Source organism: Apis cerana, linkage group LG15, assembly GCF_029169275.1.
Source record: "Apis cerana isolate GH-2021 linkage group LG15, AcerK_1.0, whole genome shotgun sequence".
Classification (NCBI taxonomy): domain Eukaryota; kingdom Metazoa; phylum Arthropoda; class Insecta; order Hymenoptera; family Apidae; genus Apis; species Apis cerana.
Genome location: NC_083866.1, coordinates 7,764,515 through 7,791,263, shown reverse-complemented (window position 1 = coordinate 7,791,263; position 26,749 = coordinate 7,764,515). Strand labels below are relative to the sequence as shown.

The 26,749-nt window shown below is 37.5% G+C and overlaps 5 protein-coding genes across 10 annotated transcripts; 2 read left to right on the top strand and 3 right to left on the bottom strand.

Annotated features, from left to right (window-relative positions):
* Positions 1–125: 125 nt before the first annotated feature.
* Positions 126–2,527, top strand: LOC108001237 (proclotting enzyme). Its single transcript, XM_017062162.3, has 6 exons — positions 126–646; positions 997–1,147; positions 1,215–1,309; positions 1,377–1,641; positions 1,731–2,136; positions 2,243–2,527. Exons 1-6 carry the CDS (start codon positions 460–462, stop codon positions 2,402–2,404), a joined length of 1,266 nt encoding a protein of 421 aa, XP_016917651.2. The 5' UTR covers positions 126–459; the 3' UTR covers positions 2,405–2,527.
* On the bottom strand, positions 2,394–18,663 carry LOC108001166 (atrial natriuretic peptide receptor 1). Of its 3 annotated transcripts, XM_028667772.2 has the most exons (23): positions 18,447–18,663; positions 18,179–18,349; positions 17,932–18,106; positions 17,586–17,794; positions 12,697–12,811; positions 12,172–12,506; positions 11,917–12,008; positions 11,709–11,847; positions 11,511–11,592; positions 11,153–11,288; positions 10,587–10,664; positions 10,334–10,411; positions 10,129–10,233; positions 9,395–9,641; positions 8,885–9,043; positions 6,056–6,132; positions 5,914–6,005; positions 5,690–5,839; positions 5,424–5,616; positions 5,186–5,360; positions 5,007–5,105; positions 4,852–4,943; positions 2,394–4,786 (listed from the first exon to the last, which is right to left on the bottom strand). In XM_028667772.2, the coding sequence occupies exons 1-23, from the start codon at positions 18,661–18,663 to the stop codon at positions 4,076–4,078; spliced, it is 3,927 nt and encodes a 1,308-aa protein (XP_028523573.2). In that variant the 3' UTR covers positions 2,394–4,075. The 3 variants fall into 3 exon arrangements, with proteins under 3 accessions (XP_028523573.2, XP_016917559.2, XP_016917550.2); XM_017062070.3 differs by lacking the exons at positions 17,586–17,794; positions 17,932–18,106; positions 18,179–18,349; positions 18,447–18,663 and adding exons at positions 13,197–13,592; positions 17,068–17,092; XM_017062061.3 differs by lacking the exons at positions 17,586–17,794; positions 17,932–18,106; positions 18,179–18,349; positions 18,447–18,663 and adding exons at positions 13,197–13,592; positions 15,096–15,447.
* Positions 18,664–20,336: 1,673 nt separating this feature from the next.
* On the top strand, positions 20,337–22,289 carry LOC108001227 (DNA-directed primase/polymerase protein). Its single transcript, XM_017062151.3, has 3 exons — positions 20,337–20,697; positions 20,765–21,555; positions 21,633–22,289. The coding sequence occupies exons 1-3, from the start codon at positions 20,371–20,373 to the stop codon at positions 21,838–21,840; spliced, it is 1,326 nt and encodes a 441-aa protein (XP_016917640.1). The 5' UTR covers positions 20,337–20,370; the 3' UTR covers positions 21,841–22,289.
* On the bottom strand, positions 21,845–25,176 carry LOC108001213 (stAR-related lipid transfer protein 7, mitochondrial). Of its 4 annotated transcripts, none has more exons than XM_017062141.3 (7): positions 24,461–25,176; positions 24,202–24,356; positions 23,846–24,129; positions 23,641–23,768; positions 23,219–23,358; positions 22,817–23,122; positions 21,845–22,720 (listed from the first exon to the last, which is right to left on the bottom strand). In XM_017062141.3, the coding sequence occupies exons 1-7, from the start codon at positions 24,853–24,855 to the stop codon at positions 22,710–22,712; spliced, it is 1,419 nt and encodes a 472-aa protein (XP_016917630.1). In that variant the 5' UTR covers positions 24,856–25,176; the 3' UTR covers positions 21,845–22,709. The 4 variants fall into 4 exon arrangements, with proteins under 4 accessions (XP_016917630.1, XP_061941962.1, XP_016917611.1 ...); XM_062085978.1 differs by having other exon boundaries at positions 23,846–24,114; XM_017062122.3 differs by having other exon boundaries at positions 21,845–23,122.
* Positions 25,177–25,849: 673 nt separating this feature from the next.
* LOC108000814 (uncharacterized) lies at positions 25,850–26,740 on the bottom strand. Its single transcript, XM_017061423.3, is given in 4 exon segments — positions 25,850–26,147; positions 26,248–26,464; positions 26,574–26,653; positions 26,655–26,740. Coding segments are annotated over 4 exon segments (402 nt in total). The 5' UTR covers positions 26,715–26,740; the 3' UTR covers positions 25,850–26,102.
* Positions 26,741–26,749: the final 9 nt, after the last annotated feature.

Genomic DNA, 26,749 nt, shown 5'->3' with positions numbered 1-26,749 from the left:
ATTATTGAGTATGATTATTAAGTATGCTAATGATAAGTATTTTTAAAATTAAAAAAATAATTGAAAAATACTTAATGCCGTATAAAATAATAATAAAAGGTAAAAATATTACATTTAAATTTTATAAATAGATCATATTTTTAATCTTTATTTCAAAGATAAATGATTATTCTTACATTTAATTACATTTTCTCGTATTCCAGCAACGCTGTCGTCTCATTTTATTCTAAATCAATAATATCGCATGCGATAAAATGAAATACATAAAATATACCTACGGTACATAGAAATACAATATTGTATATAATAGATGACGATGTGTAAAAATATAAACGCATTCTTATACATACTCCAATATGAATCAATGAATCGGTTTCACGATATTAGCGCCTTAATATCAGCAAAACGAAAAGCGCCTGTGTACAACGGCTTGCATATTGCAGCAGCGCAGGCTTATAAATGAGCGCTCACGATTCGTTTCCGCTGTTTTCTCCGTTCCGTGATTCACGATCGTTCTTTCTTCTGATTAATTCTAATTCGCTCAAAGAGATGCAGATCAAAAGAAAAATAATACCATCAATATTACATCTTCTTATTTTTTACGTATCGTTCGTCCCATCTTCCACTGAAAATAGACACGCAACAGGTAAGTGATTCTATTCGTTTCCTTGTAACGATTGTTCGTATATAACATTCTCTTTTATCGATGAAATAAATTAATTTTCGTGAAAAAAACGAAATATCCTATTATTCTCATATAACAAAAAAATGAAATCTATTTTTTTTCCTCGAAAATGAAACGTATTATTTTAAGACGAACGTGCCACTTTTCATATCATAACAGATCTGCCTTAAAAATTTTTTTTGCGTCGATGTTGAGCGAAATAATTGTATTTCGTTCCCAAACGGAAGCAATGCCTACCGATATATTCCTATCTATTGCCAACATCATCCGGTCGCTCTCTCGTATCTTCTCACTTATATTATTAACTTCAGAAAATTTCGTTCGAGAAAAGGAGTCAGACGACTCGTGCACCGGATTAAACAACGAGACAGGACGTTGCGACTATTTGAGACGATGTTTTTACCACGAGTACGATTTAAATTTTACGCTCGCTGTGATTCACTCATGCACGATAGGAAAAGCGTAAGTTCGAGCAAACTTGTGATCCAAACTTTTCTCATCATTCTCAAATCTCGTTAAATTCAAACAGATACATGGGCATTTGTTGCTCGAATCGTTGGAATGGAATGTACAAAAAGGATACGGAGGATCAAAGTTTCGCTAAAGTTCTTCCGTTAATTGCGGGTACGTGGACACAATTCGATTAATTTGACTTACCTATACATTTACGTGTGATTGCGATTGATTTTAGTGGACAATAAGGAAAAACGAAACGACGGCAGGATCGTTTGGTCGACGGAAGAAGAGGGCTTGTCAAGCTCGTCCCGAAATCCGCAAGCGTCGAGAGGATGCGGAACAACGTTGAAAAGTCGAAGCAGACTAGCTGGTGGTAGGCCGGCCGATCCGACAGAGTGGCCTTGGATGGCGGCCCTCCTCAAAAAAGACAAGTCTCAATACTGCGGCGGCGTCCTAATCACGGATAGACACGTTTTAACCGCGGCTCACTGCGTCGACGGGTAAAATTCAACAAATCTGATATAATCTTTCTCGATTTAAAATTTAAAAATTGTCTTCTCTTTCTTCGTTTCTTCTTCAAAAAAAAAAGTTTGAAACCTCGAGACGTGAGAGTGAGGCTTGGCGAATACGATTTCGAGTCGACGGAAGAGACGAGGGCTTTAGACTTCTCCATCGTTGAAATCAGTATCCATCCGGATTTCGATACGGCCACGTACGAGAACGACATAGCCGTGGTCAAGATGCACCGACCGACTATTTTCGACAGTTACATCTGGCCGGTGTGCCTGCCACCTATCGGTCGATCGTTCGAGAACGAGAGCGCGATCGTGACGGGGTGGGGCACTCGATATTATGGTGGGCCAGCGAGCACGGTTTTGATGGAGGTCGGTGTACCGGTATGGCCACGAGACAAGTGCACGCGAAGTTTCGTCCAACGAATTCCCAACACGGCTATCTGCGCCGGTTCTTACGAAGGTGGAGGTGATTCTTGCCAGGTAAAAAAATATCGATTGTCGGTACAAAAGATCGTGAGAGACGCGAGTCTCTTCTCGAGTATTTCTCTTAACGAGGTTATTTTCGTTCTTTTTTTCAATCGCATAGGGTGATTCGGGTGGGCCGTTATTGCACCAACTTGAAAACGGTAGATGGGTGAATATCGGGATAGTGTCTTGGGGAATCGGATGTGGAAATCGAGGAGTTCCTGGAATATACACGCGGGTCAATTTCTATCTCGATTGGATACTCAAGAATGCTGTGTTGTAGGTTTCAACATCTCTCTTCCAATGACTGCGTTTAAAATCGTAAATATAATGAATGTAAATTAATTACGATCTACGATAATTATATCATTCTCGTTTAAAAATAAATTAAAAGTAAATTAAAAAATTAAAGATTCGATTTTATCCACCGATTTCAGTGGAAGAGATACGAATCGTGGAAACGAAGAAACTTTATTTTCCCCGAATAATCAACTGTTACATCTGTTGAAAAAAAAAAAAAAGATTGACACGAATAGAGAGAAATTTGACGTTGCGCTAATGTATTTTGTATACTTTCATTCCTTTCACAGCGTGAACGCGCATATAAACAAGAAACGGGCGCGTGTGCACGACTACATTACGCGATTAGTTTTTCCGCATAACGAATAAGCAGATTTCGAAGATTCTTCGATTGAATTTCCATTGTGTTTCGCAATTGTGACTTTCGAACGAGGTCCAGCCTCTCTTTTCCTTTGTACACCGACAGATACATAGTGTAAAACTTTAACTTTGCGTGAGTATATGTGTATGTGTGTGTGCGCACGCTTATGTGTACGTGTAACTCATGCGTGAGAATCTAAACGTACGGGGTGTCACAAGTTAAAACAGGTTGCCTGATTATCTTCGACGCTATAAAAAAATATTACAAACGAAATTTAAATGCTTATCAATGGACGAATATATGTCTTAATGTCGAATTCCAAAGGTGTTTTCTTCGGAATTTTTAAAATCACGGATTTTGTTTAAAATATGTTCCTCGGTATATGAATAGTACTGTAGTAGTACTACAGAAGATAATTAGCTAGCCTCTTTTAACATGATTACCTTGTATATATATATATATATATGTATGTACATATCTTTCACCAATATGGGAACGCGCAAAAATTCACTATTTTTTTTTTTTTTTCTTACATTTTTGTTCGATCGCTTACGTTTGAAATTTATTTCAGATAACTTTCGTTTATCGATAGAACACGTTTCGATCGAATCGCGGAAATGAATAGCGCTCAACAACATATTCTGCAAATAGAACGAGGAGGAAGACAAAATATTCGATCGATTTTTCTCGACTTTCCAAGCTCTTTAGTAACTTTATTAAAATTAATTTTCTCGTATTGCATGCTTCCACGCTTTTCAATCGATTCCTGCGCGCGTCAAATTTTACTTTACGTCTCTCTTCTCGGATTTCGATGAACTTTTTTTTTTTTTTTTTTTTTTAAAAAGCATCGATCCTTGGAAAGTATTGGCGTTATCCATCGAAATACGAGACGAATACCTGCAGAGAGAGAGAGAGAGAGAGAAGATCGAAAGGATAGCTGAGAGGAAGGGAGAGAGAGACAAACCTTCGACCTAGGAACTTATCTATCGCGAGGGCAGAATTATCTACCTTCTCCTTCGAGGTGCACGTTGGTCCCTCTTTCCTTCGATACAATAAATAACGATCGTGTTCCCGCTCATTTTTTTTTTTTTTTTTTACTTCGAAAGAAATCCTTTCGAACGTGTGGACCCAAATTTCGATCGGATAGGTAACCGACCCGAAAGTTAATCAGCTGCTACTCTACATGATGATACACGTATATCGAGGATGATTTATCCGCAAGGAAGATCGCAAGGTGTGTGTACATGTGTGTGTGTGCGCGTGAGGCGAGAACAAAAGAACGAAGTAAAGGAACTAAACTCTCGAAGGGGGTGTCGTGGGTACAAGGAGGGGTGCGCTCGAACCGCTTTCCGTGTGATTCGCCACGCTTTCGCTAGCTTGATAGGGCCGTCGCCCCTGTGAAACGACGTTGGTCGACGATGTCGAAACGAGAGGACGATTACGAGACGGTGAAGCAGACGAACCGTTGCTTATCGTACGAGCACGACTCGTTAAACCGTTTCCCTTGCTAAATATTTCTCCACCTTGTCTCTCCACCTTGCTCTCGTCCTTGCTGCCGTCGTTCCAATCTCTACCTCCACCTCCACCTCCACCATCTTCCTTGCCACCACCGCGCCCACCATCGCCACCACTCCTATCCTTGCTGCGATTCTGCAATTCCGGACTCCCGCCTTGCCCTCCAACCTGTTGTTGTCGATGCTCTTGACCTTTCTGCTGATTCGTTCTTTGCTGCTCCTGCACCCCCTTTTGCGCCGCCCGATGATTTTGTTCTTGGCAATTCTGCTTGCTCGTCGTCGACTGAACCTCGTGCGTTTTCGATTGACACGCAGCTACGCTTGCGCGGTCCTCGTGAAGTGCTCGTGGCTGCTCGATCGACACCTGATTGCTCGTCGTTGTCATGGATGTTACCGTTGTCGTCACCGACGAAACGGTGATTGTCTCCTGAACGTTGCTACCCATCGGTTTCTCACCGATCAACCAGTAGGTGGTCATCGTGCCTTTGCCCTGTGAATGAAATAACATTGAAATAATTGAATTATGGATGAACGGTAGATGATAAAGCTTTTAACCTTCAATGTAACCTCGCCCCTACAAACGAGCTCGAACGTCCCAAAGGTATCCAGAATTTCTTTCGTCTTCGGGCTGACGTGGATCTTCAGAGCTGCAATTGGAAGAAATATAATACACATTGTTAAGGAGACTCTTTGAACAAGTAACGCACTACCTTCCCCGTTACTTTCCATCCTGGATGCGGTGTTCACAGTGTCCCCGAATAAACAGTACCTGGGCATCTTCAGACCAACCACACCAGCCACGCAAGGCCCTGAAATAACGATCCAGCCTTCCAAATACCCGTTTGCACGATTCATTGATTTACAAGAGATACAAGAAACACTTTACTACCGGAATGCATTCCAATTCGAAGCTTCAATTGCTCGTTTGGCCTGTGGCGTATTCTGAACGTCATCACGGTGTCCCTTAGCGCTAAACTCATCTTCGCGATTTCCCTGGCATGATTCGTCCCATTCCTCACCGGCAGTCCCGACACAACCATGTAAGCGTCGCCTATGGTCTCCACCTAGAGGAGAAAGTGTATGTAGAAATTTGGCCGAGAATAGTGAATAGCTTGCTCGAAAGTTACTTTGTAAACATCAAAATTTTCTATGATAGAGTCGAAACACGTGTACAGATCGTTCAATAAATCCACCACTTGAAGTGGCGTACTCTCGGCCGAGAGTTTGGTGAATCCTACGATATCGCTGAAGTAGATGGTTACTTGGTCGTAAGTTTCTGCTATCACGCTCTGTCCAATTATCAACTGGGACGCGACAGACCTAGAAAGAGAACAAAAAATTGTACAAATACATCCTCTTTCTTGAAGACGAGTGAGTCAAGGATTATTATTACTTCGGCAACAATTGGTACAGAAGTTCCTCGCACTTGCGTTTCTCCTCCAGATAATCAGCTGTACGTTCCTCCACCAACGTTTCTAAATTCGTCGCGTACTGCTCCATACGAGAGAGCAGATTGTCGAGGATGTTGCTGCTCTCGTAATCCCTGAAATATTAGAAGATTGCGATAAAATCGAGAGACAGTAATAATAACAATTATATAATGGCACAAGAGCTCACTTGTTAATTTTCCTTATGGTCTGCTTGAGCGCGGGAAAATCTGGTCTGTCTGCGGCGTCTTGCGCCCAACATTTCCTCATCAATGTGGCCACCTGCAATAATTCCAGTTCACAGCTCCGATTAAACGAAATTGCGAGCTTACCTCTTCCTCGACCGCAGCGTCGTCGATCGCGGGCCTCAGCGGAGAACCACCGCCTCTTTTCACCCCCTCCACTATTTCTGAAACAAGCGAAGAGGAAGAGAGAGAGAGAGAGAAGCTTGCGAAGCTACATATTCACAGAAAGTTTCGTTCTATTTCATTATTGCGCGACATCGCATTTGTGCGATTAACCAAGGAAAGATAAACGTATAGCGAGAAACGCGTATTGTGTAGCGCGTCGGTTCGATCGTTCCTCTTACTACTACCGTTCAGTGAAACGAGTCTCGCCTGGTCGAACGACGATAGATTGCTCGAAGAAAGGTGATTCTATACAAGGTTGCCAGATGTATACACGGTGATTCCCTCGTGATTGAAATAGCTTAACATTCACAATGTCCGTTCACAATGTTACTTTTCACGAATCTTAGAGTTCAGATGATCGTCGTTGAATGAATGAAAGTGATGGGCAAAATTTAACAATCGAAGTTACTTAATTCATTCGTTCAAAGCGTAAAAGAAAGAAAAAACAGTTGTAAAGCTACTAAATCAATTAATAATAATAATAGCTACTAAATGATTACATTTGAATAAGTGATTACATAAAAGCAAACTTTATTCGAGATTTTCAACTAGTTAGTACTTTCTCGATTTTTTTTTTTAATGCCCAACTCTGATTGAAATTCGAATTAGCTCGTAATTTTTTAAAGAAACGATACGATAAGAGAATTGGGAGGAAGAGACTTTGAAGAAGAAGAGTGACCTACTGTGCCTGTACAAATCCTCCAAGAAGGCGTTGCAAGTTTCGCAGTTGAGGGTGCAATGGGGCCTACGGACTTCGAGCAAGGGGCTGACCGCCCTTCGAGGACTGGCCCCGCCGTCGGGACTGGTGCCCGGCATCGTAGGCAAAGTTAAACTACTCGTGCTCGACGTATTGCTCCTCTCCGCCATTTCCTCTCCTCTTTTTTCTATCTATCCCGATCACCACCATATATTTCTCTCCATCATCCATTCAAAATTCCCCACTTTCTTTCTTCTCTCTCTCTCTCTCTCCTCACATTTTCTCCTTCATTCTCGCTATCCATACACGCGCTTTATCGTGACACGAAAAAAAAAGATGTAAAGATTAAATTCCGCCTCGATGTTTAATTAATTTAAATTTTGATCAATATCGAATGATCGAGAATGACACGCGATTATTTCTATCGTATTGTGAACGATTTTTTTTTCTTTTTTTTATTTACGACTATTTCCCATCCCTTTTCGACCAAATTCAAAAGGAATACTTTCGTGATAGACGAGTAAATAAAACCGATATTACTTTCTCGCTTTTACGCAACCCATTGTTTTCGTTCGTTTTCGTCATATCCACGAGGAAATATCGTAACGAGTTCCACATAGGAGATACAAAAGAAAAACGATCGTTATTAATCTCTTTTTACAAAGGAGAGAGAGAGAGAAAAAAAAGAAGGAGAAAAAAAAAATATTCTATACGACCTAATATTCTCACGCTAATGAAAACGAGTAATTCTCAGCTATGAACGAGTTATATTCCGTTTACAGTTCCGTACGAAGTAATCAATTAATCGTCGGATCACTGGATACGAAATCAGGGTAATTGGGTTCGAAAAAGCGGGCACTGGGGGAGAGAGATGAGTAGACGAGAGAGAGAGACAGAGAGAGGGAGAGGGGGGAGAGAGAGAGAGAGGGAGTCACAACAAGGGCGGGAGGGGGAAGAGAGTGTTGTGGAAGGGAGGCAAGAAGGGGGTGCAGGAGTCGAATATCGAGCAAAAAGGAAAATCGGGCCGCGTAAATGGAACGGTCGAGCGATTGGTAAACACAAGCGCGTAGTCGGACGCAGGCATGCAGCCACGCAGCAGCAGAGACACGCAAACAATCGAGGCACGCAGCCACGCAGAAAGGCGCACGGGCGCGCGCGCCGCATACACACAAACGCATACACGCACACGCACACGCGTCCTTCTTCGAAGGGTTGATACGGTTAATTAAACCATGGTGGTGGTCAGACCGACTTAACCGAGGTCCTGACCCCACGGTTCGCCGTACCGCAGAATCTATCGTGTCTCTCTCGAATTTCACGTGTCGTCGTCACACACGATCCTCCTCTTCGTATCCATATACGAGAAAAACAAAGGTCGAAACGAGAGTGGAAGAGAGTGGGAAGGAAAGAGAGAGATAGAGATAGAGAGATAGAGATAGAGAGAGACAGAGAGCGAAAGAGAGAGAACGTGGTTAACGTGGATTCGGGAGAAAGGGAAGAGGAAAACGGAGAAGCGACGAGGAAGCACGCGCGTGGCGAAGGCCGTGGTACGTTCCAGGACGCGTGAAAGCTTCGACTGAGCTTTCAACCCCGGTCTCGAAACGTTCCCAGCCTACTTGTGGCACGTTCCATCCTTTCATCGATCCTGGCGTCCGCGAAAACCGAGGTTGCGAATGCTCGTAAACTTCGTTACCGATTGATCTGACCAGGCGTCATAACTCCGCTCCAACCAACCATTTTCCCTTCTCCTACGAGCCGCCCGTCCCACGTTTCGTTTCGTTCTCGTCGTTTCTCCCGTTGTACCCACCACTATCGCGTCGTCGCGACGTGTCGCATCGCGGTCGATACGAAACTACTCTTAGAAACTCCTTTACCGATCGTTCGCTCGGTCGGTCGCTTGATTCTGTTTCTTTTTTTTTCTTTTTTTTTTCTTTTTTTCTAGTAGCTAACTCGGTTAGTAGAAGTAAATAAGAAAGAATATATGTATACGTATGTACCGTGCGAGAATACTTGAATTTATTGAACGCGAAGAGATGCGAAGACAAGCGACTTACCTTGCGGGGAAAAGTCGTAATCGTCGCCCAAGTAAAATGGCCCCTGGCGTATCACGATCTCGTGAACGATTATAGCGAAACTGTACACATCGCCCTTCTGAGTGCCCTCGGGTGGCCGCCTTTCCATTCGCAATAATTCCGGTGCCGTCCACAGCTGCCCTGTTCAAACAAGAATATTTTAAAGTCGCGATCCTTTATTCACGTATGCATGATGCTCACATGATAATCTACAGATCTGCTTAAAAATATATATATATATATATATATATGTATGTATATGCATATATATATACAGAGCTAAACAACCAGCCAGTGTACACAGAGGGAACGAAAAAGAGGCAAAGGTGTGGTTGACAAACACAATCAGTAGAACGTGGACACGGCTCAGTCATTTGACCCGGTTTCTTTGAACTCTCCGATTCTCTTTACCCACCTGCTTTATCCCTTTCCCTCTCGATATTTATTCCCCCCTCCCCAACAAATGAATTCGACTACGAAACTCTCGCTCACCCCTCCAAAACGCGTAATTATTCTTGTCGACCTCCGCCCCGCAATAAGTAGGTCTTCTCAGCTCGTGCAATCCAAAGTCGGCGATCTTGAGGACGAAGCGTGAATCGACCACGCAGTTGGACGATTTCAGATTTCCATGACTCTTCACCTCGGACGCGTGAAGATACACCATCCCTCGCACGATATCGTGGATCAACGATCCACGGAACACGCGATCCAATTTGATCTGCTCGTTTTCCAATATATCCTGTTTTCGAGGGGGAGGATAATAATCGGATATTAAATGTCGCATTGAAATATATTCTCATCGTGGCAGTATGGATGTGTATTAAGAGGGAAGAAGCGAAAAAACTTTAATCTCGGGAATTCGATTAAATTTTTAATCGAGCTCGATAACGAATGCATGCCGCGGACGCGGAGGAGGGGGGGGTCACACATCGACCTCGGTCAAAGTTAATCCCATCTCTCTCTCTCTCTCTCTCTCATACATCTCTCTCTACTCACTCGCTCTTTCACCGCGGATCGGATGAGATAGATATACGCATACGTGTATGTAACGGCCAGCTGCTTTTACGGGCTAACTTTCGTTCCGCGCGTATCAACAGCTTTGTTACATTCTCCTCGGTGTGCACCCCCTCGTTACAAGCACGTACGAGTTTCACGAGTTTCGCGAGAAGGAAATTAGAACGGACGATTTAAGAGGGAGCGTTTGTAATGAAAATTTATCGACCAACCTGGAGAGATCCTTTCGGGCAATACTCGGTCAAAAGGCAACAATACGGTGGTTCGATGCAAGCACCGTAAAATCGGACTAGGTGATCGTGTTGAAGATCCTTCATCTGCGCGCGCAAAAGGGAAATGAGATTAGTGAATAAACTTATCTACGACAAACTTTTCCCTCGCTCGAAGGGACCTTTTTAAATTTAAAGAAAAACTCACCCGTTTCAACTCCAGCAACAAAGGCCGTGAGATTTCCACCTTTTTCCTCGGTATAAGTTTTATGGCCACCGTAGAGTTCTGCGGCGAATCGCATTACGTACGTGTATGTATTATGAAAAACGTATTAATTATCATTAATTATCGATCCGCGAGTGAAAAGGAAGGCAAGAAGAGAGAAAGAAAGAAAGGAAGGAAATAACACGCCGAGTAAAGTACTTAGAGACACGTCGTTTTACCATCAGTAAGGTCGAACCTTGTAAATTCCGGTTGGAATGTAGACGTTTCTGTCTATTTCACCTGGCATACTAATATTTTCGTCCGAGTATATGGTCTGGAAAGTAAAGAACGTTTCGTTTTGATTCGAATTCGATTCAACGCCTTCTAAGTCTAAGAAATCGCATCGAGTAAATATATCGTAAAATATTTTTCATACGATCTTATTTACGCGATCCGAATACAGAGATAAAAGAAACACTCGACCAAGCATTTCATCCGTTTTCCCTTTACAATATGTACTCACACATATTTTCTTTCCAAAAATTTCTCCCAAAAATTCAATACAATTTTCTCTCTTCTCTTCTCAAATAATTCCAACGAAAATATATAATTTCGAGCCAATTTTTTCTTTTAATCACGCTTTTGCTTATTTTAAAAGAAGAAAGAAGAGAAATAGGGAGGGGAAAACGAATTGTACACTTGCGAGAAAGTTTGCAAAAGTTGAATCAATTGATAATGGAGGATGCTTTGAAAGCATTTTCTTTTTTTAAATTTCATAGCAGCCGTTTTATCACAAAGCGGGGCGTAACATTTCTCATTCACCAGTTGACTACCGCGCATCTTGTTCGCGATCAGCGAAAACATGGAGCCTCGGGTTTTTGCGTTCGGCACGAATATAATATCGTTCCAGTGCACCTTCCACGTCATAGAAGCTATCTCCGCCTCGAGCTTAAAGTGCCTGAAACAGGGAAGAAAGGAGAATGCTTTTTCCACGTGTTGAAAATAATTTAAGGATGGAGGGATTTGCGTGGAAATTCCGCTTCCGACATCCTCGGCGAATTAAACTTAAACTAGCTCGCCTAATTCGCATCTTGATCTACGAATCTTGAAAATTAATAGGATTAAGATGTTAGAGAGAAGGGAAGACAAACTACTATCGATTAATCGTGCTACGCCTTACCTGTATATGAACACCGAGCCAACGAAGAGAAAGACGACGATGGAGCTCAAGACCATCGAGAGAATCGCGTATCCTGGAAGAGCTGGAGTAAAAGAAAAGTGAAAAAGGACCCGCATCTTCTTTAAAGAGGATTTAGTAGAAAGGCGAGAAATCAGAAGGCTTGTATCGTTCAATAATCCAATATTACTAAGGACTTACTATTGTCAGGGCACAGGGAGCCGTCGAAACCGCAAGTGGGCGTATCAGGCGGTGGTTTTGATCGGCCACCGGACCAATGAATCCTTTTCCCAGCCACGTACTGCAACGTCTTATTGGCACCGTAGTAATTGGCGACGATCTACACGCAGAATAGAATAGAATATGCGTGTAATCGAAGACAGATACGGATAATCGATATTTAGTTTACCTCGAATTTCGACGTTTCTGGATTCATGTCGAGAAGGGAGTAATCAGCTATTCGATCCCCATTCTCGTCGATGTTCACGTCCCCGGTTATACCTACAACCAAAACAATCGATCTTGCGGCTCGAGGACTCGAGCTGATGATAGATAGATAGATAGATGGACGGATGGAACGATTACAAGACGACCGAGTTTAATTAGAAAACGAATTTTCCTTGAGGAATATTATATTCCATCGAGAAAACAGGGCGCTTCGCACCTTTGAAACTTCTGCCCCACATTCTCCGTGTGAGATCGCCGCCGTCCAGGTTTACTCTGCCAGGATGTTCCGGTAAGATCTCTTTAAGCGCGAGGGCGTAAAGGATGACCGCATCGTAAAACGCGGTGACGAAAGTCGAGACCGAGTTGCTCCCAAAAGTGAAATTGTATTTGGTTTGCGCGAGCGTTTTCACCTCTCGCGAGAAATTCAAATATTCGATATTGTCGGGCGTTCGAGCGGTGACCGTTAGCAGTGCTTGATAAGCTTTCCGCGCTTTCTCGTTCCTCTCCTCCGTGTCACTCTCCACCCGCCACGGCTCCTTCGAGTTGTTGTCGCTGAAACAACGAAAGGAATCACATCTCTTCAAGTTCGTCAAATTTAATTTCAATTCGAATTTCTATCTCGACAATTTTTCCAAAGCGAATCAACAACGAGCGTGTGAATCCGAAGCGGTGCGGTTTGTGGTCGAAATTTAATGGAGGAAGGGAATGGTCGAAACCAGCCTTCGCACGCTCTGCGCGTTACCTGGACGAGAGTTCTATGGAAAAGAACACGTATTCCCCGGAATCGACCATCCCAAGCTGTTCCGCGGCCAAAAGTATCTCTCTGATGGTCGTCGAATTGGCACACATCACCACGACTGAAACGAAGGAAGAAAAAAAAACCTGTTTATCTTTCCATCTGCGTTTCCGTTTATTCCGCGAGACGAGACTCTCTGCCAATTTTAACCGTCGCGTCTTTCCCGCATCGAATAAAAAGATGTATATATATATATATAGTGTGTATCGTGCCATTTCCTCGAGAACGAAATTGACGACACTGTTAAAAATTCGTTAAATTCTGGCCATGATCTAAATGTTAAAGAATTTCATGAATTTTATCGCTGTCGCGAGAGAATCGAATTTTTTGGAACAGCTAAACTGAGGAGAATAAGGCTGTCTCCTGTATAAATATTCCCAATTGGTCCAGTCGCGTTTAACGAATCCTTTGGGAATAAATCTAAATCTTATCTAATCTGGACTTACTTCTGGCGGATTTCGCGAGAAAATTGAGCAAATCTCGATAATCTTCGACAGTGGTCGTTTCCTGGTTGAAACTTTTGTGAATCGACGTTTGACCGAGAGCCGTGAAAACAGCGCCCAAAGTAAAGTGGCATTCCGAATTGCCACGGCTGCTGGCCATCGCGTGATTGTGATAAAGTAGACCGGCGATTTTCCATCCGAATCGCTCCAAGATATGTCTGAGCGCCTCGCCTACCAGCCGATGAGAACCCATCATTCTGGTCAACGTTGGATAATGTTCGCTCTTGTAACGGAACGCTTCGGCCTGAGCACCTGCGGTCAACACGGGGATACCCCATATGCCGGCGTATCGGGCCACAGGTGCTATCACGTAGTCGCATACAGGGCCGAAGAAAGCATCTGAACAAATTATAAAATTTTCGTTCAAACGCGTTTAAAACTCTCCTTACCGTTCCCGCTAGTTACTAGCCTCGCTAGTTACTAATAATCGAAGTTCATAAGGGATACGAGGGTGTATTTCGATACTTCGGGTGAGTTCGGGAAGAATCGGGCGAGTACGGAAATGATCGGGCCAACTTTGAAAAAATCGGATGAGCTCGTAACTAATCGGATGTGTTCGGAAGAAATCGGGTGGGTTCGGATAAGTATCGAAGACGAATAATTATTGATAATATTATTGATAATATTGTCGCTTATTATTGTTTCTATATTACATTAACATCATCATGCGCCGAACGAAAAATACGTGAGAATCGTAAAAAAAACGAAACGAGAGAAATTGCAGAAATTGTAAGTCGAAGCACGCACATTACATTTGTTGGATTAAGAAATGTTCGAAAGAAAACTGGGAGAAAAGATACGATAATACGCGCGAAGAGTCATGAAATAAATTATCGTGTTGAAAAATTTATGCGATGAGAGAATGCGACCCATAATGCGATTAGCGTTAAGAAGAAAAAAAGAATATTCCTCGTAAAGATCTTTTCATTCGATCGATACCATGACCGAGAATTTACGTCGAATATAGAAATTTCAGTTAACGCGTTTGAGAATATGGAGTTGAATATATATTCGTGTATACACGTGTGTCGTGAAAAGAAAAACGGTCACTGCTGATGATTCCCGCGTGTTCAATCGAGACCGCTTTACTGCTTCTCGTCACGTAAACACAGCTTAACACGATCGTTGCGCGATATGAAGAATAGTTGGATAGAAGAAAAGACACCGTTAATATTCGTTTGACTGAGAGAACGATTCAGCCTCGATGGTTATCGCGAAAAAGACGACGATTCAGTTAATTGGCGGTAGACCAAAAAAAGAAAAAAAAGAAAGAGGGGACAGAGACAATGATCTTGTACCAGTAGAGAAGCAATTAAACGGAATTGAGCAGATATGTAACGATCTCGCGGCAGAGAGGGAAAAAAGGAAAGGAAAAAGCGAGAATAAAACTCGGACGAGAGACGTATCGCGGTCCAATAATCGATGAAAAATGGATGGGCACAAAGAATGCGATATCAGTCTGATAATTTTTAATTCTACGATTTGCTAATGAATCCAAGCACATCATCCAACCGTTTATTCCGTATTAACAGAATTTTCGTTCTTAAATGACAAATTAAAATAACAAAACTGAAAAATTCATAAGATCGATCTCCGTCGGTTCGAATCGTAATCATAAATGTTTTGATGTAATTCGATAACGATTTCCGCGATAAAACAAAAAAGAAAAATGAACACAAGAAAACACTCGTAAACAATTCTAATTATAGAATTAGCGATAAGGGAATCGGTCGGTAATTATTTATTATTTAGAAATTTTATTAAGAAAATTTATCGAAAATTGAAATCGAATTGGTCGATATAAAAAAAATCAAGAAAAGAGAAATATTAAAGACGAATGACCTGCTGTCCGGTTGATGTAGAACTCGAACGCGGCCAATGGGCCGTACGTGCTGGAGCATCGCGAATTGCGATGATCAACCGTGATATTCCACCCTGGTAATAGTCCTCTCGCAGAGCTGACTGCCTTAACCGCGAGTAGAACAGCTGGCAGTATCCGCGGCAGGCTTTGTTCGTGACGAAAATCGGCCGGCGCTATCACTGCCAGTTTCACCTCTGTTTTGAATGGCAACCGTGTTTCGATACACTCGTTCGCGTGTTGCTCGATTACGATATTATTTACACTCGCACTAGCAAACATCGTTGTCAGGAACAAAATCAACTGCACCGATAAATCGCTTCCGCGCTTTTGCATCTCGTTTCCGTTTTGATCGATTGCTCACGGACGACATTCGAATCCGATTACTTTCGTTCGTATCCAATCATTCCTCGACGAACGGTGTCTCTTTGAAACTCATTTTCGTCCATTTTTATTTTTTTTTCTCTGACTCGAATATTCTATATTAACCGTCTTTTTATTAACCGTTTAAAATCCTTATGTTGCAACAAAAGTATCGATAGTTACAATGATTTTCTGTCGTTACTCTCGAGAATCAATTGGTCGATGATAATCGATACATAATCGCGAGTCGAAATCTATCGATACAATGGTATACTTTACTATGCGTAGTGCGATGATTGCGCGCGCATGAGAAATTCGACCGTATAATAGAAAAGTTTGCGCGCGAATCTTTAGCCATGATGAAACGAATTCTAATGAAAATTGTATCCGATTAAAGAATTAAAATTTGCGTTTCTTTCTTCTTTCTTTCTCACGGATAAACATACAACACGCGTGTGCACGCATACACACGGTCTCTTCTGATTTTTCTTTCTTTTTTTCCCGAATATGTATCACGCGTCGACATCACAATTAAAAACACACAGTGCGATTCCTTTCAAAGGAAAAGAAAATTTGCAGACGAAACGAGCGAGCTTGGACCCACGAATGAAACTGAGCTAATCTCCAAAGCCCTCCCGCTTTACTCTGAATCGCGCCTCCACCGATGCTGAACGATCGTTCTGTTTCTTTTTCTCTTTCACAGTTCTCCCTTTCTGTCCTTCTCTCATTTTCCGCTTCACCCCTCTGGTGGAAACCACGCACCAAGGATAGAAGTCCGCGCTACACCTTGCTGCGCCGATTCCATCGAAGATAGGTAGGAGAAGGTCAAGAACGCATGCGTCCTTGTCCCGTTCGTTCTCTCATTCTTTCATATGACATTAACGTTTCATATTTTCAAATGTTATTTTATAATCGTATCGTTATTATCCTAATCTATTGCAAAATCTATTCTTTTTTGCAACTTGTTCTTCTATTTTGATTCGAATAAATAAAAACGAATACAACTTATCGACGAAAGAAAAATGATTTGCATTATCGACGAAAGGTATGTCCCTTATCGACAGAAGTAACAAGATTATTAGGACGAGTTTATCGTTTATATATAAAATTTAGACTCGTATATCACGATTAACTGGCAAACGGTGAAAAGAGAACATTGACTAGGATAAGAAAGATCGATCGAAGAAGCCTTGTAACACTTTAAATGGATATCAATCGCGTGCATGTTTTTTTTTCACGTTATTTGTTAAGAAAATGTTTAAATATAGATGTTGTGACGCGTCCATCTCATATCGTAACAGAGCAATAATAGAAATACTATGTCTCACTGATGATAAGGTGTCGTGATAACACGCACAGGAAACAATGTGATAACGTCAACTTCGGTTATTGATACAAATAATGAAATCGATGATCGTAATTCTATTTTCCTCATTTTCTTGATTGAAGAGAATAAGTATAGAAGAAAGTATAAAAATGATGAGAAATAAAATCGCGACAATGACCGAACAATAGATAGATCAATAACGACAAGATGTGTCGGTAAAAATGTCATTTGCGTTAATGTACAAAAGCGTTTTATCGTTAAATTACCATGACTCATTGTTATGCAAGATATATCCGTTAAAATCGTTCCCTTTCAACGATCTTGATTCGTCGATGTAACAGCCCCGTTCAGCTACCATGATAAAAAGTATGCTCAAAGTCGAAGCGTCAAGATAAAAACTGCGCGTTCAATTATGTTTTTATCTGGTTTACTGTGTAGGTATACACGGAAATGTGATATGCGTCTTTTCTCACTGCATCTGTTTCTCGTACGATTTCGTCTAAAATCGACGTATCGTGTTTATTCACATGCATCGGAAAGATCAGAAGCAACGGTGAAATTTCGACAGAGATATTTCTCGTATTGATACTCCAATGATCATTCGTGGAAACGCATTTGCATAAACGTTTACAATATTGGCCGATGATACGCGAAACGTGTCAAAAGATGATGTATGTTTCGATATATACGTTGGTACTTAACAGCGACGGTTACACTCAGAGAGGTTATAGTCAGAGACTCTCGTCAAGTCGGTAAAAAGAGAGAAAATGCTCGACTAACTTACCACCGTACCAATTGCCCACGTGATTTTGCAACGCCTCCGGATAATCTTTAGGGACGGTAGTTTCGACATCGAACGTGCCGAACGTAAAGTTTGGCTGCTTCTTGATAAACTCTACCATGGACTTCATCATTAGCTGACAAGTGTGTCTGCCGGCGAGCTGACTCTGTCCGTTAGTCGCGTAGACCAGATGCACCTTCCGCCACTCGTATCTGCGGTAACGTTACAAATTACCGAAGCTGAAGCTAACGCAAAAGCTTGTGAATCGGTTTCAAAATGATTCTCTCTAGCTGATAGCTCCCCAGCTGATTCTCCAGCTGATTCGCCAGCTAATTCTTCTCCCATTTACCGATTCATCAAAGCGATGAAGAAATTGGCGAGATCTCTGAAGGCCAAATTTCCAACTCGGGTTGTCATAAAGTACTCGTCCTTGCATTCTGTTTTCTTTTGCGTAAAATCGAAAGTGAATCCACCGGTAGTAATTAACGGCGCACCGAAGAATTTTACCACTCTACCAACGGCCGCTGAATTAAAAAAATCGTACTTCCTTTTGAACATATGAAACTGTTGATAGATCCGCGGTATACAATACTTACCTACGCAATAATCGCAAGCAGGGCCGAGGAACAAATGTACGCAATTCGAGAAGCTATCGATCGCGCCAATTTGGGCGTACGTTGCATCGCAATGATCGTCTTGCGAAAGAAACTTTAATTTCAACCAAGAAGGTAAAAGACCTCGTAATTTGGCTTCATAGACGGCCAAATCTATAAATTGAACCAATGACAAGTCTCTGAGACAATGAGTATCGTTGCTACTATTACTATGCATAAAAAATATAATGACGATCCGAAGAAAACTTACCGAGAACCGGAAGAACTTTCGGCAACGCTATATCAAAGCTTGGATCAGCTGGTAAGAGGAGAGCTACTCTCAATTCACAGGAAATCCCGCCGTGACGATTTTTTTTACAAAGAGCTTCGCACTCACGAGCCAGTTGTACCTCACGACAAGTCATTTTCCCATTCACCGGACACGTTAGCCAGGCGATCGTCAATGCGATGATCCAATTGATATCCATGTATGTGATACGTCTCTCTATACGACTCTTCTTCCTTTATTCACGTTTCGAATACTTTTCTTTTTTGAACAGGATCGTTATACTATTCCGAACACTTGAACGAAAACGACGAAACCTCGTTCATCACTGTTTCGCTACTGGGCCGAATTATACGACCAACGATTCCTCTTTTCGAGTCCATCCTTTTCTTCGTGAATCTCCGCCCTCTAGTTTCTTTTTTCGATCGTTACGCCGTCGATCAGGATGAGCCAATTATCCGGACAACTCGACGATTCGAAGCATTTCAATCCTGAAGAAATCGCGATGCGATTTATTTTTCTAATTATTCACTCTCTAATTATTTTCAAACTTTTCCTGTTTGAATATTTCGAATAGATGTCACGAGCCTTTTCCGCACTTACTATAAGATCATCAGAAATGATACGGGCCGATCCAAATTTCCAGTTTCATCGATCGGAGTAGCAACAATTGTTGCGAATGTGAATTTGGCTCGCTTTACTATTGCATCCTTTGTTTCACTTTGTCGGTGAAGTGGCGCAAGACTGACCCGAGAATTCGAAACAAATTCCTAAGAACGAAAAGAAAACTACTGACAATTCCGTTCGATGATCTTAAATCGCATTAGCCAGTCGCAAACACCCACTTCTCGTTCTCGCTCGTGTCGTGTTATCGCTGATTTTCTATCGCGTCGATTGATAATAGCTATCGAAAGCTATTCGCTCACCTCTTCTCACATTTTCTTCGACAACTTTGATTAATTACTTAATATCGTTCATTTTAGGCGGATACATCTCCGCCTTAAATATTCATTCTTTCATCATTCTTATCTTGAAAAAGAACCATGGATTTAGACATCATATTGAAAAATCTGCTTTTTTGTACTTACATATCACATTTTTTTTATTTGTTAATTAGTTTTTTTATTTTATATCATATCGATGAATCTTATAGCAATTCATTCTGATAGCATGTTAACCCCACATTGTGCATGGCGTATATATATTATATATCGAAAACTAATCTAAACCTTTTAATTTTTAAATATTTAATTAATCTTTGAAGGTGCTGCAAATGAAAAAATAAAAATAAAAATAAATTTCAGTTTTAAAAAATCCTTAACAAAAAAGTTATTTTATATCTTTTTTTATAAATTTTATAAAGTTATTATTATAAATGAATTCACATAAACGACGTATTTATTAAAAAAAGAAAACTCTTCGATTCCAATCAATTCGATTCTGATCGATGAATTGATGTACGAATTGTTCAGAAAATATTTATTCTCGATATTTTGAATGCTATGAATTTAAATTCTAATTAATACTCATTTTGTTATTCTACAATTAAAACAATAAATATCTTAATATATATTTCAAATATTTTAAGTACAATTTTCATGAATTTAAGTCGTATTGTAATTGTATTATTTTGAAAAAAGATGTAAAAAAAATACAAATTTGAATAAAATTAATTTTTTATTAATTTTATTAATAAAATCTTTAAAAAATCTTGAAATCTTCCTTAAAAATATATAATAATTTATTTTTCTTTGTCAGTAACGGACAAATAGACACGTTCCGAAAAATTATATGCGGTTTCATCTCATTTAAACTGCCTAGTTCATGAACATATTTTATGGCAAAACAATGTATTATTCAATACTTAGGTTAAATTTTGTTTATTCAAGTTTTCAAAAAGAAATTAAATATGAGCGTTATCAATACGAATAAATTTTACAACGTCGAAACGATTACGAAACTACAGGATATTAAAAAACGAAAATCCAATAATGAATTACTGAAAAAATCTCCAAAAATGCCATTGAGCATTTTAAAACCATCTATGTTCTGGATGGAATTTAAAAAACAAGTGGATGCACTTAATATAGCTTCAAAAGAGAGTAATGATTATGATATGTTTTGTACTTTTGTTTATCAGAAAGATAATGGTTGTCGTAAATTCGTAGTAGCTCATCCTGAAATATATTGGTGGTATTACAAGCATCGATCAGAAGAAAGGCGATGCTCTTATGAGGTAATGTATGTTTCATTGTGTATTTAGAGAAAGTATACACGGAAATAATGCAATAAATTTAATCCAGGTAATTCCTGAAAATCATCCTTGCCGATTATATTTGGATTTAGAATATTCGATCGAAATAAACTCGGAAAAAAATGGTCCTTTTATGACAAATATATTAATCGATATTTTTTGTGCGTATCTACTTGAATATTGGCGTGTACCTTGCAATAGATATAATGTAATTAATTTAGATTCAAGTACTAACGAAAAATTCAGCAGACACGTTATATTTAATGTTAAAAATATAGCTTTTAAAGATAATTACCATGTCGGTAAATTAATAAAATTAATATGTAATGATATATTGCATTATATAATGTTTAAGGAAAAAGAACATAATATTTTAAGTCGTTTCGATAGATCGCTAATTGAACAACTGATTGTTAAAACGAAAAAAGATAAAAAATTATTTATTGATACCTCAGTTTACACTAAAAATAGGCATTTTAGGATATATAAATCTACCAAATGGGGAAAACAATCAAATCTAACAATCGCCAATGATTGTCAATATATTCCATTCAATACAACCAATGACAAAGAATTAAATATATTTTTAGATTCTTTAATATCCTATTTTGTTATGAAAAAAGATTTAATATTATTAGAATGTTTACAAAGTGGGGCTGTAAATACAAAATGTTTCAAAGAAGAAGTACACCAATATAATTATGAAGAAAAAAATAATGTTTGCTCAAAATACCCAATGTTGGATAAATATATTCACAGTATGATATATCCTGGAAAAATACGTTTATGTAAATATTTCGAAGATGTAAAAATATTAGTATATGAAATTTTGGGATATAGGTATATATAATTTTTTATATATAATAATAAAATTATAAAATTAGTAGTAGAATTAGCATTATTTTTTTTGTTAATAGGTATTGCGAAAATATTGACAGATGGCATAAAAGTAATAATATATTTTGGGTTGTAAATTTAAAAAATAAAACAATTTATCAAAAATGTCATGATCAAGATTGTTTTGGTTTTAAATCTAAACCAAAACAATTACCAGAGGAAATTTGTTTTCAAATTGATGAAGAAGGTGATACATTTTTGACTTCTGCTATAGAGAATATAGCATAGCATCTTTTTGATATCAAAAGTTTTTATTGAGGTAGAGACATCTGAAAGACAATATCATTAAATGAAAACAACACATAAATGGGAACAAAGTTATTGTACAATCAGGTATATAATATACATCTTTCTTTCTATGATATTTTTTTTTGAAATTGATACAAATATTGTAATGTTAGAATATAAAACATTTACATGCTTTCAAACTATTTGTAAATGCAAAGTATATATAGTACAGTATAAATGCAAAATAATTATGCAATATCATGTTTAATATTGCAAACATTTTATAATCATTATGTAGATTATTATGTGTATTATATTAAGATATATATTACATTACACAGATTATTTACAATTTTTATAAATAGTCAAAATAGATCAATTCATGTATACAGACATATATATGTAATTGTATATAAGAAATTTGAATATATGTGCGTGTAGAAAATTAATTTTTCATATTCTATGCAATTATTTATATTTGCACTACCCTGAATGTACATAGATACAACATGGCATTTTGATTGTGTTATATGGACATGTAGCAAAAAAGTTCGTATAAATTCCATCTCTTTACCTGACAATTTTTTATAATTGAACATTTTTTCACATGTTTTCCTTTTTTATGATACAATGAATAGTATAAAAGAAACTAATTACAAATATAATCAGTCTCATTTGTTATCTTATAGAATATCATAAAAATAAAATATTATTTTTAAAAATTCTTCATGCTGATTTCATCGAAATTGTATATTTCATGTATGATATCATCGCTGATGTAACGCCGGTGATCCAATGTATCCATTTCTACCTGTATCTTTGTATCGTGATCACGGATTACATTACCACTCTGCTCGTACAACATCATGTTAAAGACTTTCTATTGGCCAAAACCAATTTCATTATTTCAAATATATTGCAATTATTGGTCAAACAAATAGTTTTGTAAGAAAAAAATAACGTAATAAACCCCTGCCTTCGTCGGTTGAGTCTTCTATATCTATATCTTCATCACTCATGTCACTCACGTCACATGTATCACTTTGTTCCAATTCTGTAAACGTTAAAGTTTCGATTTCCTCAATAAGATCAGTTTCCTGCGTATCTCTAGCATCCAATATTTCACTCTCTTTATCACTTTCATCATCCACACTATGTTCAGAAATAATATCATCGTTTGCAAAAATGCGATTAGCAGTCGAAATATTTGCATCTTTTGTAAGTTTATAATTTTGATAATTTTTCGATGCATGTCTCATACGAAGTAGAAAATCTGGCAATCCTAAAATATAATAATATATAAAATATATAAATATAAAGTTATACATATTATAAAAAAAATATTTATGTAATTTTTTTAAAAATATATAAGATATACCTGTCATTGTGACCCATGAAGTAATCGTAGATGGAACATTTACACCAGGATCATCAAAATAAGTTAAGCCAAATTCAATACCTGGCTGATGAAGTTCTGTATAAGGTCTTATCACCATATATGACCAATATGTTGTGACTCTATTTAATGTTAACAGAAAATCTTTTAAAGTTCTCTTCCTACTTTTACATTTAGTTTACAATTCAAGTATTTTTACATAATAGAATATAAAACTAAAAAATACTAATTGACTAATTCAATATATACAATGCAAAAATGCATATATTTATATACACCCGCGTGCGTACACACATACATGCACACACAATAAATATATATATTTACATATTTATTATACATATATTGAATAAATTTCGCGTTGTATAAGAATGGGAAAAAATTCTCAAAAGGACTTAGGATACCTGTATATTCCAGGTTTATTAGGCACATTGGGATGTTCCGTTACTTTACTTATAATTATAATTAATTGTTTTTCTTTATCGATAACCCATCGTCGTTGATATACATAATCTCTGTTCATAAATAATCTCTAAAATTGCAATAAATATACAATAAATAATAAAATTAAAAATAAATAATCGTTACATTACATGAATTATAACATACCGGCCATATTGTTTCCCAATATATAATATCAATACCATTGTTATCAGATTTTTTTAATGATGGATCAGTATCTATAACTTGTAATTCTCGAGCAGTTACATCCCACTTTTTTCGATATTCAAGATCTATTTGAGTACGCAGAAAATCTTCAGCTGTAACATCCGAAAATGTACCATAAACTTTATATGAAAATAATCCTCCGAAATTTGGTTCTTCTCTTCTCCAAATAAGCATATCTTGTCGTTCTATATATGGTCTCCAACCGTCCGCTGAAATCAAAGTAGCTATATGTTAATTATATATAAATATGTTCATTATAAAAACAATAAAAATCAAAGAAGAAAATATTTACGTACGATCTACATTAGAAGTGGCGCTAAATTTTTCACCATAACATGTACAATATTTTATTCCTGGTTGTGGATTATCTATCAGAATTCTTTGGTTACATTTTTGACAAATAACCGTAGTATCTCTTAACTTATAAATTCCTTCAATTTCCTGTGTACAACTAATAAAAAAGAAGGGTAAAGTATGAATGAACAAAATAATCAATATAATAAAAATATTATGACAAATTTTAATCTTTAAAAAAAAATATAAAAATGACTTTACCTATTTAATTCTTCTTCAGATATTCTTTCACGATCCCAATTATATATCGTTACACCGATACTACTCGTTAGAAAATGTTTAGCATTTTTTAATGTACGATGCTTCCAAGTTTTTATAAATTCTTTAAGCGCTACTTCATCCCATATTCGTGTATATAAATGAAATATTTGCAAGCTCCTCCTAATACGTTGTGCAGCGATAAATTCAAATTGCCTTGCACAAGCTCTGGTTACTTGAACACGTTGTGCTTTCAACCAAAATGCTACTCTATCGCGATACTGAAGAAATCTTCCATAATTTTTGTATTGTCCAAAAGAAGCTAACCTTGTTCCGTTTCGAATGTAACTCGTACTTAACTGCTTTGATAACAAACCCGAATATTGCATCACATACATCGTTAGTTTTCCTTTTGATAATCCTTGGAGAAGTTTTTTCAAGTAAAATACAAAGATGCCGGTTATTGTTTCTTTTTTTCTATAAACTTGAATTATCTCGGGAAATGTTTTATAGGTTATTTCAAGCTTAAAGTTATAATTGTTACAAAATTAATCAAGAGACATTATTCTTTATATTGATTTCGTTACAATAACGTATTCATCGCATTTTTATTTAAAAAAAGAACTAGAAATTACTTGTGAAAGTTGTAAAACATGATAATATGTGTTGCTACTCAGAATCATATAATACTGATGTATTTAGATTCATGAATATATCGATATCTAACACTTGAATATATCGAATGTATAAAAAATCGATTACAATTAATCGATTTAAAAAGTGTTCGATATATTAAATCTCGTTTGATCATGTTATCACATTATTATAATTCATATGTAATTAATTTTAAAAACATTTGTAATAGAATAAAAATTGTAAAAATTATCATATTAAAACATAGCTATTTTTAAATTTTAATATCATTATAACAAATAAAAAATTACAGATAAAATTTAAATTTTATAAATAATTTTTTGAATTTAAGATAAAAAAATAAATTATAAAATCTTAACAATATCCATTACTTGATATATAATAAATTTCTCTGAACAAATCAATTTTTACTTACCTGTGATACATTATAATCAACTTTCAATTAAATGCAATTAGAACACAATTATTAAAAAAATAATAATTCATATTCTCGATAATTTGATAACTATCAATATAAAAAAAAATAATCATATCGTTATTATTTCTTTTACAAATAAATAAATTATTTATGGCACAAAATTTATACAAATCTATCAAATAATGATAAAAATGCTATAAAAGCACAATAATATTGATAATATTTGATTGATTATTTGATGTCGACCAACTTAATATAATATAAAAAATCGAATTTAATAAATAAATGATTAAAGGAAGACAATATAAAAGACATAAAAAGAAATTATATTTTTTCTTTATTATTATTATATTATCATTCGTATCGATAATTTTATAAGGCACATTCGTGCGACTAAAAACATTTCAAGCAATTCTTCGTTTGCTAGAACCGGATATGTGAAGCTAATTATCCGATGCTTTCAAACAAATCAGCCAATGATTGTTAAAATCGTACAATTTAAATGACTTTCTCAAACAATCCAACGTTTAATCTACGATGTTTCCTCTAATATTAATCGAATTACTCTCAAATTCATTCGTTCAATTTCCGACAATCCAACATTTTTCGCGCTTCTATCTGTAAATTAAATACAATACAAACCACTTTTGGTCAATAATTGTTCTTTTTTCTCATTCGATCTATTAAGAATGTAAGGTACAAGTTGAGAAACGCATACCTGTATCAAATGGTAAACACTTAGCAATTGTTCCACTGTAGGTTTAGCTTGCGTAGCACACTCGGTTCTAACACCCCATTCGACAACTCCGATCCTTTGACTTCTTTTTCCCCAACCAGTCGAAAAATTCAATTGAGCTTCAACTCCAGTATTCAAAATCAAACATAGTAGCAATATAATCGAGAAAGCGAAAAAACCCAGTTGAAGCTTACGATGCCTATGAAATTTAGCGAAAATGAAATATATAATATAGATAAATTAAAGATCGAGATACATAAGAATCGATAAAGCATGATCGATCACGTCCATATATAATAATCACTTACATGTCGTCAATTAGAATCGCGAATAGAACAAGCAACGCGATTCGTAAAAGTTGTCCTCGTATTTGATACTCTACGTGCGTGCAACGTGAACACATATGACAGGGTAACGAGACCGAAGCTCGTTTTATAGGTTATCCGCATCCCCTTCTCAAGAAATTCTTCTCGCTCGATGTCAA